We start from the raw sequence: 13760 nt of genomic DNA, 5'->3' as shown, positions 1-13760 counted from the left end.
TCTGTGATGGTCGTAGTATTTTTGTGAGTAGAGATCTTTGCTGTCATCTTTAATCCACAATTATTCAAACTCACAAGTTCTGCCATCCAGACCAACCCTTTTAAGTTCTGTAGCTTTTCACCCAGGATTTTGTCCTGCCGGGTGTTATAAAACTTCAACTTTAGTAAAATGGGGAAATTACTTTATGTAATTTGTGGGGGATGTGAAGGTTGGAGGCTGTCTTGGGAACAGTGACCACGAAATGATAGAGTTTTTGATTCTGCGAGAAGCAAGGAGAGGGGTCAGCAGAACTGCTACCTTGGACTTCCGGAGGGCGGACTTTGGGCTTTTCAGGAGCCTGGTTGACAAAGTCCCCTGGGAGGCAGTCCTCCAGGGCAAAGGAGCCCAGGAAGCCTGGATGATTTTCAAGAAGGAAGTCTTAAAGGCGCAGGAGCAGGCTGTCCCCATGTGCCAGAAGACAAGCCGTCAGGGAAAAAGGCCGGCCTGGCTAAACAGGGAGCTAGTGTTGCAACTTAGGGAAAAAAAGAGGAACTGTGGCCTCTGGAAGGAAGGGCAGGCCACTCAAGACGACTACAAAGAGGTAGTTAAGCTATGTAGGGAAAAAATCAGGAGGGCCAAAGCCCAGCTAGAGCTAAACCTGGCTTCTGTTGTCAAGGACAACAAAAAAAGTTTCTATAAATATATTAGCAATAAGAAGAGGACTAAGGATTATCTCTGTCCTCTAGTAGATAGGGCCGGCAACATAGTGACCAAGGACGAGGAAAAGGCTGAGGTACTTAATGAAGTCTTTGCCTCAGTCTTCAGCAGTAGGACCAGTTGTTCCCTGAGTACCCAGCCCCCTGAGCTAGAAGACAGGGATGGGGAGCAGAATGAAGCCCCCGTAATCCAAAGGGAGACGGTGAGGGACCTGCTTCAGCACCTGGAGGTGCACAAATCTATGGGGCCGGATGGGATCCACCCAAGGGTATTGAAAGAGCTGGCGGAAGTGCTCGCCAGGCCACTTTGCATCATTTATGAGCAGTCCTGGACAACCGGGGAGGTCCCAGCTGACTGGAGGTTAGCAAATGTGACACCCATCCACAAGAAGGGCCGGAAGGAGGATCCGAGGAACTACAGGCCAGTCAGTCTGACCTCGGTGCCTGGGAAGGTCATGGAACAGATCCTCCTCAGTGCCATTACACGACACATGCAGGAGAACAGGGTGATCAGGCCCAGTCAGCATGGGTTTGTGAAGGGCAGGTCATGCCTATCAAACCTAATATCCTTTTATGATAAGGTGACCCACTTAGTGGATGAGGGAAAAGCTGTGGGTGTTATCTACTTGGATTTTTGCAAAGCTTTTGACACTGTTTCCCACAGCATTCTCCCGGAGAAACTGGCTGCTCATGGCCTGGACAGGTGTACTCTTCGCTGGGTAAAAAACTGGCTGGATGGCCGTGCCCAGAGAGTGGTGGTAAATGGAGTTAAATCTAGTTGGTGTCCGGTCACAAGTGGTGTCCCCCAGGGCTCGGTGCTGGGGCCGGTTCTCTTTAATATCTTTATCAATGATCTGGATGAAGGGATCGAATGCACCCTCAGTAAGTTCGCAGATGACACTAAACTGGGCGGGCGTGTTGATCTGCTTGAGGGTAGGTTGGCTCTGCAGAGGGATCTGGACAGGCTGGACCGATGGGCTGAGACCAATGGTATGAGGTTCAACAAGGCCAAGTGCCGGGTCCTGCACTTGGGTCACAACAACCCCATGCAGCGCTACGGGATTGGGGCAGAGTGGCTCGAAAGCAGCCCGGCAGAAAAGGACCTGGGGGTGTTGGTCGACAGCTGGCTGAATATGAGCCAGCAGTGTGCCCAGGTGGCCAAGAAGGCCAACAGCATCCTAGCCTGTATCAGGAATAGTGTGGTGAGCCGGACTAGGGAAGTGATCATCCCCCTGTACTCGGCACTGGTGAGGCCCCACCTCGAGTACTGCGTTCAGTTTTGGGCCCCTCGCTACAAGAGGGACATTGAGGTGTTGGAGCGTGTCCAGAGAAGGCCTACAAAGCTGGTGAGGGGTCTGGAGGACAAACCTTATGAAGAACGACTGAGGGAGCTGGGGTTGTTTAGCCTGGAGAAGAGGAGGCTGAGGGGAGACCTTATCACCCTCTGCAACTACCTGAAAGGAGGTTGTAGAGAGATGGGGGCTGACCTCTTCTCCCTGGTGACAAGTGATAGGACGAGGGGAAACGGGTTCAAGTTACGTCAGGGGAGGTTTAGATTGGATATTAGGAAACATTTTTTCACTGAAAGGGTTATTAAACATTGGAATAGGCTGCCCAGGGAGGTGGTGGATTCACCATCCCTGGAGGTGTTTAAAAAAAGGGTAGATGGGGCACTTAAGGACATGGTTTAGAAGTGGCTCTTGTCAGGGTAGGTTAAAGGTTGGACTCGATGATCTTAAAGGTCCCTTCCAACCTCAACAATTCTATGATTCTATGTTTAGTGAATTGCAACTCAGGATAATTAAGCTAGTGTTACATTTTTAAAGCCTTTACTGCTTGTCTTAATCTTTCAAAGTTGGAAGTTTTGTTTATGTGGCTCTTCTCTGTAAACTGATGGAAACATCAAGTGCATCCTGTCTGCGCTTCTAATGGCGATTGCCCCAACATCTACCTTTTCAACTGAAAATTTTCAACTGTTGGTCTCACGGAAACCCAAATGTCGTGCAGGGTGAGAAGGCAACAGCTGATGTTATAATGACACGGGAACAGAGTGTGACAGCTTTGATTAGTTCAAATGCACCAAATAGCAAATATAAATGATGACATTATTAACAAGGCACAAATTTCAGTTCCAGAACTTCACTTCTTTGTCGCATAAAAGAAAATCCAAAAATTTGAGATGATTTGAAGACTTCCACTGTTACAATTTTGGGAATACCTTCTGAAATTTGTGTTCAAGCTGAGTGTCTGACAGTATTTTAAGTCTTTAAGAAATTAACATGTATACAGGGATGATGGGGTTATAGCCAGATGTTTCTGAATTCAAGAAACTAAGCTGAAATTAAATTTGAAAGATATATCAGCTATGAACCAGTACATAAATGCTGAAGTATAGTTGGCACAAAAATTCAAACTTTATTCTAGTAGGGTGAGATTGAGCAGTTTTAATCCATCTCTGAAAAATCTAATCTGAGACTTGAAAATTGTATGGTTATGGGACTGGGTAAAGTAGTGAAAGGTTGTTAGTTTATGCAAAGGTAATAATAGTTAAGGCCCACTAGGTCGGTATCAAGGACAGCAGAAGAAATAGGAGAGACTGAATTTCAGTCAAGAGAACTGATTTTAGATCAGTTTGGGTAACTGATTTTTTAGATTTTTTTTAGATTTTTTTAGAGTCATTTTTTATCAGTTTAGATAATGGGTTTTCCAATGTTCTTAATTGAGACTCACCAAGAAATGTGGGGATTTTATTAAAGGCAGTTGAAATCTCTCCGAGCCACTATGTTTTCCATTTTTTTTCCAGTTGGTTAAAATGCCTGTTAATGCAAAAGTGGTATTAAGTCAATTAGAATTCAGGATAGTAAATAAGTACTTTCTTCCAAAACCTTTGATCCTCTGCCCCTAGAGAAACCTGGCAGAGAATTGCTATCACCAGTGAATTTAGAAAAGAGAAAAATAACTTTGGGAGTGATTTGAATTCCTTATGTTTTCCACAGTTTCCATTTAACTGCCTTTTCACCAAGAATCCAGCATTCAGAGATGAATCAAAGAGCAACGGTCTGTAACATCCGTATATGTTATAGGGCCAGGGGTCATAAGTCATCTTTAAGGTTTCAGTGCGTTTCCCGCTTTAAGCTAATGTTGAGAACTTTCTGAGCACCAATATATCATTTAGGTTTATTGTGACATACGTTAGTCAAAACATCCCTTTTCTGTGATGCTCCAGGGATGCCAACAGGTAGAGACAACGTACAAACTATTGCACAAGGGGCCATCCTTCTTCTCATGGCTTTATCAGGCTTGCCATCCCCTCCTCTTCCCTCCGTCTGTTTTGGGGAGGATCAGTATTTTGGTTTCTAACAGAAGATGTGAAGAGAGAAGAAAGAGCCTCCAAGGCCTCACAAGTCTTTCTAAGCGTCTGTCAAAGTTGCAGACGGGCACGAGCTGGTTCTGCTCGGCCTTTGAGGAGGGCAGCTGGGCAGCAGGGCTGCCTGGCTACAGCGTCTTACCTTTCAGTGGAGGATTTTTAAATGCCCCCTTCAGTTGTTACGGCAGAAGTTGAGGATTTTTCGTTTACATTCTATTTAAAAAAATGTGTTTTTTTTTAAAAGCGAGAAAACCTTTAAATTAATTACATATTAGTGTTTATTTATATGGCGTCCCCTAGGTTACTAGTTCAGTTATAGAGATATTTATGTATGCACGTATTTCTAATGTGATTCAACTGGATGGTGTTTGTCTTTAACACGCACAAACGAGGTTTGCAGAAGATAGACTTGATGCTCCTACTGTGAGCAGGCAAGTCAATTAAGTGGTAACAGATGCTGAAATAGTCTTTTAAATGACACGCCTGCTTTTAAGCACTTCCTTTGGTCTTATTAAGGTTTGTGAATTCCTTTTTTTAAAAAAGAATTGAAAGCATTACTTGGAAAAAACAGATCTCCTAAGGGTATTGAGCACCACAACAGTTCTACATCAATGGCTGTGATATGAAATATGTTCCGCTGACATGTGAAATAGCTGTCCCTCCCCTTTGGGCCAGGCTTTGCTTGTCCACTGAAATGCCCGGATGCTTTTGCCTTCAGTATCTTATATTCGTTTGAACTTCATTCAGCACTGTCGGTTGCTGGTGCAACAATGAGTGTTTACAGTCAGTGGGTCTTTTCTAATTAATCACTGATGTTAAAGGGCATTGTCGCACGTACATGTGCGGATCAACCCTTGAGGTGAAAAAGGTGCCCAGTGTCAGAAGTTTTGAAGAATATAGTCATAGTCCAAAGGATCTACTAAACAAAAGAAAAGAACTTGGTAACGCTCAGTAATGTTTCTTGGAGGCTTTCACAGAGGTCTTGCTCAGTCTTCAGCTCCGTGCCGTTCAAGCCACTTTGGAAACTCTGTTTAATATATATACAGCTCCACTCTATATGTAATTGTTTAAAATAGCTTGGTGGACTATAATTTTCAGATTACGTTGATGATAGGCAACAACACAAGAGGTTCCCTTAAATTTCATCGTCAGACTGTCACTCCTGTGGATTTAAACCCGCTGGACAGCCCTGCTCCTGGGAGGTTTTGCACTCCAAGATACTTAACATAAGTAAGAGTGGCTTAGCAGGAACACAGACGGAGCACGAGGGCTTAGCAAACAGGGCTATTATTTCCCTTATTTCCCTAGGAAGCTGTAAGAAATGCTCTTGGGAAGTAGCCACTCAAGGTGGTAGCAATCATGGAAGGGAGTTTAAGTGAGTATTTGCATGGTAAGGAGGTTGAGAGATATAATTACACACTAAATTATTCCAATGTACATAGATGTCTGCAGTCTCTGTGCAAAAAAACATTCTAGCACAGATACATGTGTTTGAATATATACTCAGTTTATGTTGCCTGAATGTGTTTGAAGCATCACGCATGCTTTGCTGCGCGCACGGGTTTTCGAAGGACCTCAGAGCTCAAAGAACAGGGGATGTGTTATGTGAAGGTATGTGCTTTCAGGAATGCCTGCAAACTCAATTTAGTATACAATTTCATCCCTTTCAGGACCTCTGAAATTCTTGAACGGGCACGCAGACCAGTGCGTTTTGCTCAAAGCAGCGTAGGGTGTCAGAGCCCAGTTCTGGGGCAATATAATGTATTCCTGTTTGCAGAGTTAAATATCTGTCATTCAGCAACCCCAAAGCACATCTAAACAGGCCCTTTGAGTTCCTGCATGTTCCCTAACAAAGTGATGAAAATAGCCTCAATGTACATGATTGTGCAGCTTAAGTCATGATTTAAAAAAAAAAAAAGAAAGAAAAAAAGAAAAATCTATTGCTTGTTTAGGCAAGAGCAAAAAATGTCATTGTGTGAGATGGTGGGTTTCAGGGCTCTTGGCTTGCAGCGTCCGGCCGTCCTGTTTGTGAAACATCTCTCTGTGCTGCCTTCCCATGGTGTGAGCAGAGCCAGGCAGAGAAAGCCACCTCTGTTTTCGGGAGGGATTCAAATATTTCTCAGTTTGCTTCTGTTTTGATTTCAGGTGATGGTTAAACTGTGCGTGCATGTGGGCATTTATTGGTGCAAATGTAGAAGAGCACCGGTGCACGCGAATGCTCATGAAAAAAAACAACTGTGTAGGAACCTGAAAAATTATTCTGCCTGTATGTAGGGAGAAGTTTGGAATATAAAGGGGGGACGATTAGGAAACCACAGTCAATCCCACTGCTTGGTAAGAACTGTGGGTATAGGAAAATTTGATGTAGATGTTAAAATAAACTTTTCAGAGCTTTTTGTAACAAGATCATGTAGAAAATCGATGTGTTTTCCTGTTGTTTCATTAGCCCCTTATTTTTTTGAAGGGTGTAACTTGTAGTGGAATCGATGCTCTGTATCTCACCAAACAGCCGACATCTGCTTTGAGCTTTCAGAACATACTGCTCAAGGAATTGCATAAATTGGTTTGATTTTCAAATGGGAACGGCTCATTTGGGTTCCTTAAAGAACCTTTTGAGGAGAATGTTTTTAACCAAGACCTCCAAGCATGCCTGTTTATTAAGCAATGTAAAATTTCAATTCGTCGCTTCTTTTGGCAAAGCACTCACTTTCTGTTGTCCCATATTCTTCAGTATTTTGAAGAAGTAATATGGGGTTTAAATTCTGTTTATTTAAACGTAAAATGTAAGATTGTTTGATAGCCATATGGCTGTCACCTGTAGTGCAAAATCAATTAATTCTGTTGATGTAGCTACTCTGCTAAGATGCACAGGCTGGAGGCTTCCCAAAATCTGTCCTGATCGGGGTTGGTAGAGCTCCTGAGAAATGGCAAAGCTGGGCACAAGTCATTAAGTAGGAAAGATGGAGCCAACAAACTGGTAGGAGGCTTAGAAAACTCATTCATTATTTAATATCCTTAGCAAACAGACTGTAATTTACTTCCAGCAGCCTGCTCAAACAAAGCTATAAATTATCAGCTGTGAGAAGTTAATCTGGGAAGGTGTTGAGTACTTTGGCCCTATCTCTGCTCAGCCCTTGGGTCGGGAGGCAGTGAAGCAAAAGGCCACCTGTGCAGCATGGCTGCTGTTAGCCAACTTAAACGTGTGGCATCTCCTGTGCTCAGCCTTCGGTTTTGTTTCATCCTTAGGCTTTGCCTACTGTGTCTGGGTTTTACTCAACGAATGGAAATTGTTCATTCGTGCTATGGTTGAGGGGAGTAACACCACCTACACTTAGCTTCAAGGATATGACTTAGCAAAACCCAGCCCAAGTACAAGCTTAAAATTATGTTCATGGTTAAATACCTTAATGAATTCAGCCATGCTCAACAGGTTAATTCTTATACTAAAAGTTAGGCATATGTTTACTTACCTCCTTGTATATAAGACTTCAGTTTTTTCACGTGAGTGCCTAGAAGGAGTAAGCCACTACGCAGATCTTTTCCCTTGGGCTCTTCTCCACTGAGATAACAGACAAGCTGCACTTGTTCCCTGTGTGTGTCACTGCTGTAAAGGTTCTCCCTTCTCTTTCTCTTCCCTTCTGTGCAGGAAGACCCAGCACAGCTCTCTGGACCAGAGCTCCCCACCCCAAAGTGGTGTATCCGGCACCTACAATCACCCTGTACTGGGGATGTATGATTCCAAAGATGACTTCCCACTCAGAAAAACAGGTAGTGTTCACGTTCATTTTCTTGTGTTGCCTACTGTCTTTGCTGTGACACTTGGTCCTCTTATTTTTTTTTTTAATTCTTTATTTTTTTAAAAAAGGTACGGTACCAAAAAGCTGTATTTCGTGGGGTGATTTATTTAACAAGCACCCGCTCCATCCTTCTCCCCCTTGGCCTGTCACTGTACACACAGTGTTAGAGGGAGGCTGGCGTTGCTTTTGGGCATGCAAACTTGCAAAACTGCAGGCGGAAGACAGTGGAGTTGTGTGTCAAAGTTTTTGTGAGATGTTTTCACAAAGTCAAAGCTAATACAGAAATCTGGGTGTCTGAAGTCGAAGTATGTTTTGCTGAGTGAGAAAAGTACCAAGAAAAGTTCATTTCTTCTGGGATTTGCATTTTATATACAAGTTTATACTTAAAATAAATCAAAATGTTTCTGCCAGTCAAAGCATTGGGACTTTCCTGCAAGGATTTTGGTTCACACCTAGACAGTTATTTCTCAGTTAGGTTATTTTCCCTGCATGGTGGCTAAGCAGGTCAGTTATTTCTCAACTATATATTATGTAAACCAGGTTGTTTTGATTGGCTGTGGTCCTCAGCTACGTATCACAAGCCTAAGCCAACACAGCCTCAGCTTCTGACCTGGCCAGCTCGTGATCCTTGGCTGCTTCCTTCAGGGAATTGCTGAGGTTCGACGAGCTCATCCTGATTTGGGGAGCAATGTTGCTCGTGTGGGTGGTACAGGCAGTGCTCTGCGTTGGGAATCACTTCAGAATAGGAAAAAAAACTTTTCTGAAAAGATGGAGCGGAGGTAAGAAGAAAGCAGGGGTGTGATTGAACTTCACACCTGCGGCAGGTGCTGCCTAGCTGTTTCTCAGGTATGTTTTGTGGATCTTCAAATGGGGAGGGATGAGCACCAGTAGCCAAAAAGCGTGTTGCCCTTGTGATAAGGAATGATGACAGTGTGTTAACCAAATCTCCCTGTGGATTTACTACAGTCTTTGCTCAAATCGGCTGCCCTAAATCAGTTCCCAAAAGCTGGCAGCCCCTTCTTTTCCTTCTGCCACATGTAGGTGTTCTTGTGGCACTTCTCCTAATAGTTAGAAGTAGAGCAGATCTTTGGTGCAGTGAACGGTTTAACATAATTCTTGTTAACTTTGTAAACTTGGGTGGTTTTTTTCTTCTTTTGCCCTCTGATGAGAAAAAAATACATCTCCACACTGCTGCCTTGTGCCTCCTGCCTCCCGGTTCTGCACATTAAAAGACCTTTTTGGGAACTTCTCATTCTGGACTATAGCACCTGGCCTGCTGGATGGATCTGTGGATGGATTCCCATCTGCTGTGCAGTAGACTGTCTTCCCCCTCACCCGGCATGATGGGTTGGGTGACAAGTGCCAAACACTTCAGCTGCACAAGAAGTCAATCAAAAACGGGCAAACCCTCTCCAGGATATGGGTTTTTTCCTGGGCACGCCCTGTACCTTTGGTGGTGGTAGTTTTGACTGTGCCCTTTCTGGAGGACTCCAAAAACAGAGCTTAGAAAACTGGATTTGCTGAATGGTAGGGCATCCTCTAATCTCTGCTTCTAGAAAATGAAAGACCAATCACCCCATTAGGTGCAGTAGATGCTGCTGCATCATCAGTGCCCATGACAGCTGAGGTGATGCTGTCTGGGTTTCGGGACTTTTGTAGGGAAGGTGAGCACTGGTGGAGGACTGCCCTCGAAGGAGACTTCCTGCAGCTCTAGAGCCAGAGAAGCACAAAGATGTGCTTGGCCTACATGTCTTCCTGGGAGGAGAAACACAAGCTTGGGATCTAACAGCCATTGCTGCCGTTTGCTTCTCCTCTGCTGAAGGCTTTCAGGCGCCTCTGGGAAATGGCAGCTTTTCCATGCAGGGAAACATCCCTTGACATCATACCTATTGCCTAGGGCCTGCATCATTCCAAGAGATTTTTAGCTCTTTCCTGTACTTTGTGAAACCAGGTGATCTGTTTGTTGTGTTAGCATCCTCACAGCGTAAATGGGCTTTGACGTCCTCCAGAACCTCCCTTGCTCATCACTGCAGGGGACCTTGCTTCTCAGATTGAGCTGGAGGATCAGTCGCTCTTCTTGGTCCCAGTGGTACGGAAGGGGATTTCTGCAGGAGAAGGAAAGCATCGACACATCTCAGCCCTTTGCTGCTTCCCAAACTGAATTCTCAGTAAGACTCTAGCTGAATAAGAGCCCTGTCACGCAGGTTGAATTAAGGATGATCAATGTATCTAATCACATTATTAAAAATGGAAGCAATTAAAATCATTGTTGTATTAAAACAGGAAGGTGTTGAGCTGATTTTGTTTTTTTCCAGAATGCTGATGCTTGTTCTTTTTGGGGACCAGCATTAATTTTTTGGGGCCTGGTCTGTGATACATATAAGTTCACTTGCAAGGTTCAGGGGAGAATTTTTTTTGTTGTTTTCTTTTATTTTCCTTTCAACGCAACAGCACTTCAGTCTCTGGCACAGCAATATCCTGGAGAAATCCCATTGCCAAGAATGTTAAGTTGCTTGGAGAAGAAAGGCTCCTGAACAGTCTGGTGTAAACAAAAGGCAGGGAAGGCTGGAGCCCATCCTAAATAAAGTTCTTTATTACGGGTGAGCTTTTCAGACTTTTGGCACCAGGCAAAACTCTGGCTTTGTGTTTGTAATTTAAAGCTGCCATATCGTGTAGGCAAATTTTATTAAATTTGATTAAATATTTTCAGTTCAAATAACAGAGTCCATCACAATATAGTTCTGATTACCAGCCTGGAATCCAACCAACGTCATCGTTAGGGGTAGGGTGACTTAGGGGCTGCGGGAAGGCAGTTTGAATGATTGTTTCTTCAAGGGTGCATTTTCAGAGTTGCCAGCGTGTCCTGCACGTTTGAGAAACTGTTCAGGAAGGATACGTACCCATTGCAGTGGGTTTTGAAAATACTACCTTCCTCTACTCTTATTTAAAGCATCATGATGTGGTCACAGGTTGTCCCTCTGTGCTTGCTTAGCGATCACTTGCGAGTCTAAAACTCGAGTGGGAATGCTGTGAGAGAGATGTGGTGACCTGGCGGTGGCAGGAGGAGCTGTGTGCATGAGTGACGTCTTGAGTGCTGGAAAATGTTCAGCATGGGAAACAGTCGGTGCTTGCAACATGCTTCTGATGCATCCTGTCCGCTGAAATCCTACCCTGTCCGATTTGTTTTACTGAATTATGTTCCTGTTCCTTGGCCATTTGGTTTCTGCATGAAATCCCTGTCAGGCTGCTGGCTGGTGCAGTTACTAATTGCTCGAATCCTGGTTTTAGCCTGGCTGAGGGATGCATTTCACTCAGTTCCCTCTATCTAAACGCTTTGGGGCTCTCCTTTTTTTAGATGAACTAAGAACGGTTCGGTTGGTGCTGCTCATGTTTTGCTCTTAAATAACTGGATTAACACAAGGATTTTTATTTCCCCTTTTGTGTAGATTCCTTTATTATATATATTTTTCCTTTAGCATATGCATTTTGTCGACAGCTGTTGAGAGTGGAAAACAGAAATGACCTTTTCTGCCCCCAAATCGAGGTCGGTGTCTTCCAAATTTAATGAAGCTTCATTGTGTGCTGTACTGGGACCCTCCAAGAAAAATGTCTGGAGAATCATTTCAGAGTTATTTTAGTCTGGGTTGGGGCAGTCTTTTGTAGCCTGTTTTGATAACCCCAAGAGTTGTTTGTCAACAGCTTTCTTGGAGCTGCTGAAGTTATTTTTAACATAGCTCTCCACTTTTGCATTTCTAAGGAATATGGTGTCCTCATTTTCTCCCGAGGAGCCGGGTTGTTCATGGTGTTCCTTGCTTTTTGGAATTTGAGCAGTGGACATACTAAAACATGCTCTTAATTTGAAAGCTGACACAACCACCATCATTAAGATTTGTAAAAGACTGAAGAGAATTATTTCACTTTTTAACACGCTTTGTCTCTTACTTACCTAGGATTTTTTTGGTTGGTTTTGGTTTTTTTACATCCTGTGCGGGGCTGGACCATGTCCCGTCAGACACTAGGTTTCCCACTTACTCCTGCATAGAGGTTGGGTAAGGATTCCTCATGTTCGTTTGGACTTGACAGCTAATCAGGACTTCTAATGAAAGCCACAGCATTTCAATTAGTTGTCGTTAAAATCAGAAGAAGTTTTGCCAAACCCGGCACCTGCTAGACTCGACTGGCCAAGATGCGTTCAGCTTGCTGGGACGCACGAACTGGAAACATTTCCCTGTGTCTATGTATAAACGTGACCCCAAAGTGAGAAAAACAGCGCGTTTGTTTTGAAGTACTTGTAAAAGATGTACTCCAAGTGTAAAAATGGCTGCGTCTGTAGGACCTATGTGGGTTGTGATGCAGACTCAGATCTCCTTGTGGTTTTGCTCCTACTGTGGATAAAGCAAACCCTTCCCAAGACAGCTGCTCTCTTTCGACCCTCATGCCCATGCCAGAGGGATGTGTGCCTTCTCTGCTGCGTAGTTCCCCTGCCCTGGGCTGGCTGCTGGTCTTTAAACCCTTCTCCTGAGAGGTCTGTCAGCAGAGGTGGGATTTTTGACAAAGCTGATGTTATCAAGAATGTGCTGCTGTTTCATTTTGTCTTTCTTTTGTTTGTACTTCTCAACCCTCTGGCATTTGCCAAACCATTGTGGTTGATTGCGCAAACAGAGACCTCCTGCATCCATCAAGAGCAATGGGTGGGTGGTTTTTGGTGTCTTTGGCTCAGTTCCTGGGGCTACTTGGCCCAGGGCTGCTGCAGCCGCGGTCACTGTTTTGTGAAGCATCGCTGAGGCTCTGAGTCCTGCCTTTTCCTTTACCTCCATTGTCACAGCTGGCTGCACTGAGGAGGTGAAGATCAGAAGGACGTTGATGGGCATGAAGACTTTAAGGAGGTGAAGGATTCCTGTCGTCCTAGATGTGTTTTCACTGCAGAGCTGGGGGATAGCATCTCAGCTTGCGAGTTCACACTATTTCCAAAACTAGGCTGAATTTGAATGCCAGGCTGGGAGCTTACAAAGGCGTCTTTGGCACATATCTGTCTCTGAATTTCCTGCCTAGATAGTAAATGAGCGTGTGTATGGTATGTACTTGGGGAGAAGTGGCGAGTAGAAAGCATCACAGACCCCTCTTTCAGCTGCTTTTCTCTGGGGACCAGGGAAGAGCAAATGTTCTACTTGAAAACCTCCCATCCCAGCAATGTCTTTTGCCTTCTGTACAAGTCATGACAGAACAAGGAAAACTGGTTATAGGTCAATTACTGTGTCTCAGGGCTTGTGGTAAAGAAAAAAAAGCTGTCCTCAACCTTCACAGCCCACACCATTAAGGACTGGCGGGAAAGGTCCAAGGAGAAGTTTTTAGCTCGGCATCATTAGACCATGGCTTGTCCACCCTTTTGCTGCAGTGACGTCCCTCAAGGAGTAAAAGAATGCAACAAAAAGGAGACCTCTCCTTGTACTTGCCCATATGTGGTGTAAACAGGCAGAGTCTGGCCCATCTGCTACTTGGGGAGCTGCCCTGGCCAATGATTTCCCTGAATTTTGTCACCATTTTGGACTTACTGCAGAAGGAATCTGACAAATCCATCACCCCTGCTAAAGGTCCTGACAACCGCTTCAGCTTCCAGCCCACCAGCCTCCTAAAAGAAATGGAAAAGGTCGATGTCGTTCTTCTGGCTGAATCGAGCACGAGCAGATTGGGAATGATGACTTCTTCTAGGCCCCAACTTACACTTAGATGGATGATGGTGAGGTGTACCTAGGCTGCAGGGTCCCCATCACTTGCTGCCTTTCCAGGGCCAGCTGTGGAACAGGCAGCGTGGTCCTTCCCTGCCAGGCACCACAAATCAGCCCTGGTGCACCGTGTGCACTTGCTGGCTCACAATGGGGATCCTGCAGGCTGTCACTAGCC

At 44.5% G+C, this 13760-nt stretch overlaps 1 protein-coding gene across 23 annotated transcripts in view; it reads left to right on the top strand.

Annotated features, from left to right (window-relative positions):
- HDAC4 (histone deacetylase 4) overlaps window positions 1–13760 on the top strand; it is a 415745-nt gene that overhangs the window by 157324 nt on the left and 244661 nt on the right. For all 23 annotated transcript variants that reach the window (XR_008467801.1, XM_054209794.1, XM_054209784.1 and 20 more), the window contains one exon: window positions 7709–7830. Coding sequence is in view for 22 of the 23 variants with exons in the window: in XM_054209794.1 (XP_054065769.1) it covers window positions 7709–7830 (122 nt within the window). In the remaining variant the exon portion in view is untranslated. The remainder of the gene's footprint in view (window positions 1–7708; window positions 7831–13760) is intronic.

This window comes from Rissa tridactyla, chromosome 7 (assembly GCF_028500815.1).
Source record: "Rissa tridactyla isolate bRisTri1 chromosome 7, bRisTri1.patW.cur.20221130, whole genome shotgun sequence".
NCBI lineage: Eukaryota > Metazoa > Chordata > Aves > Charadriiformes > Laridae > Rissa > Rissa tridactyla.
This window is presented reverse-complemented; position numbering and strand designations above follow the sequence as displayed.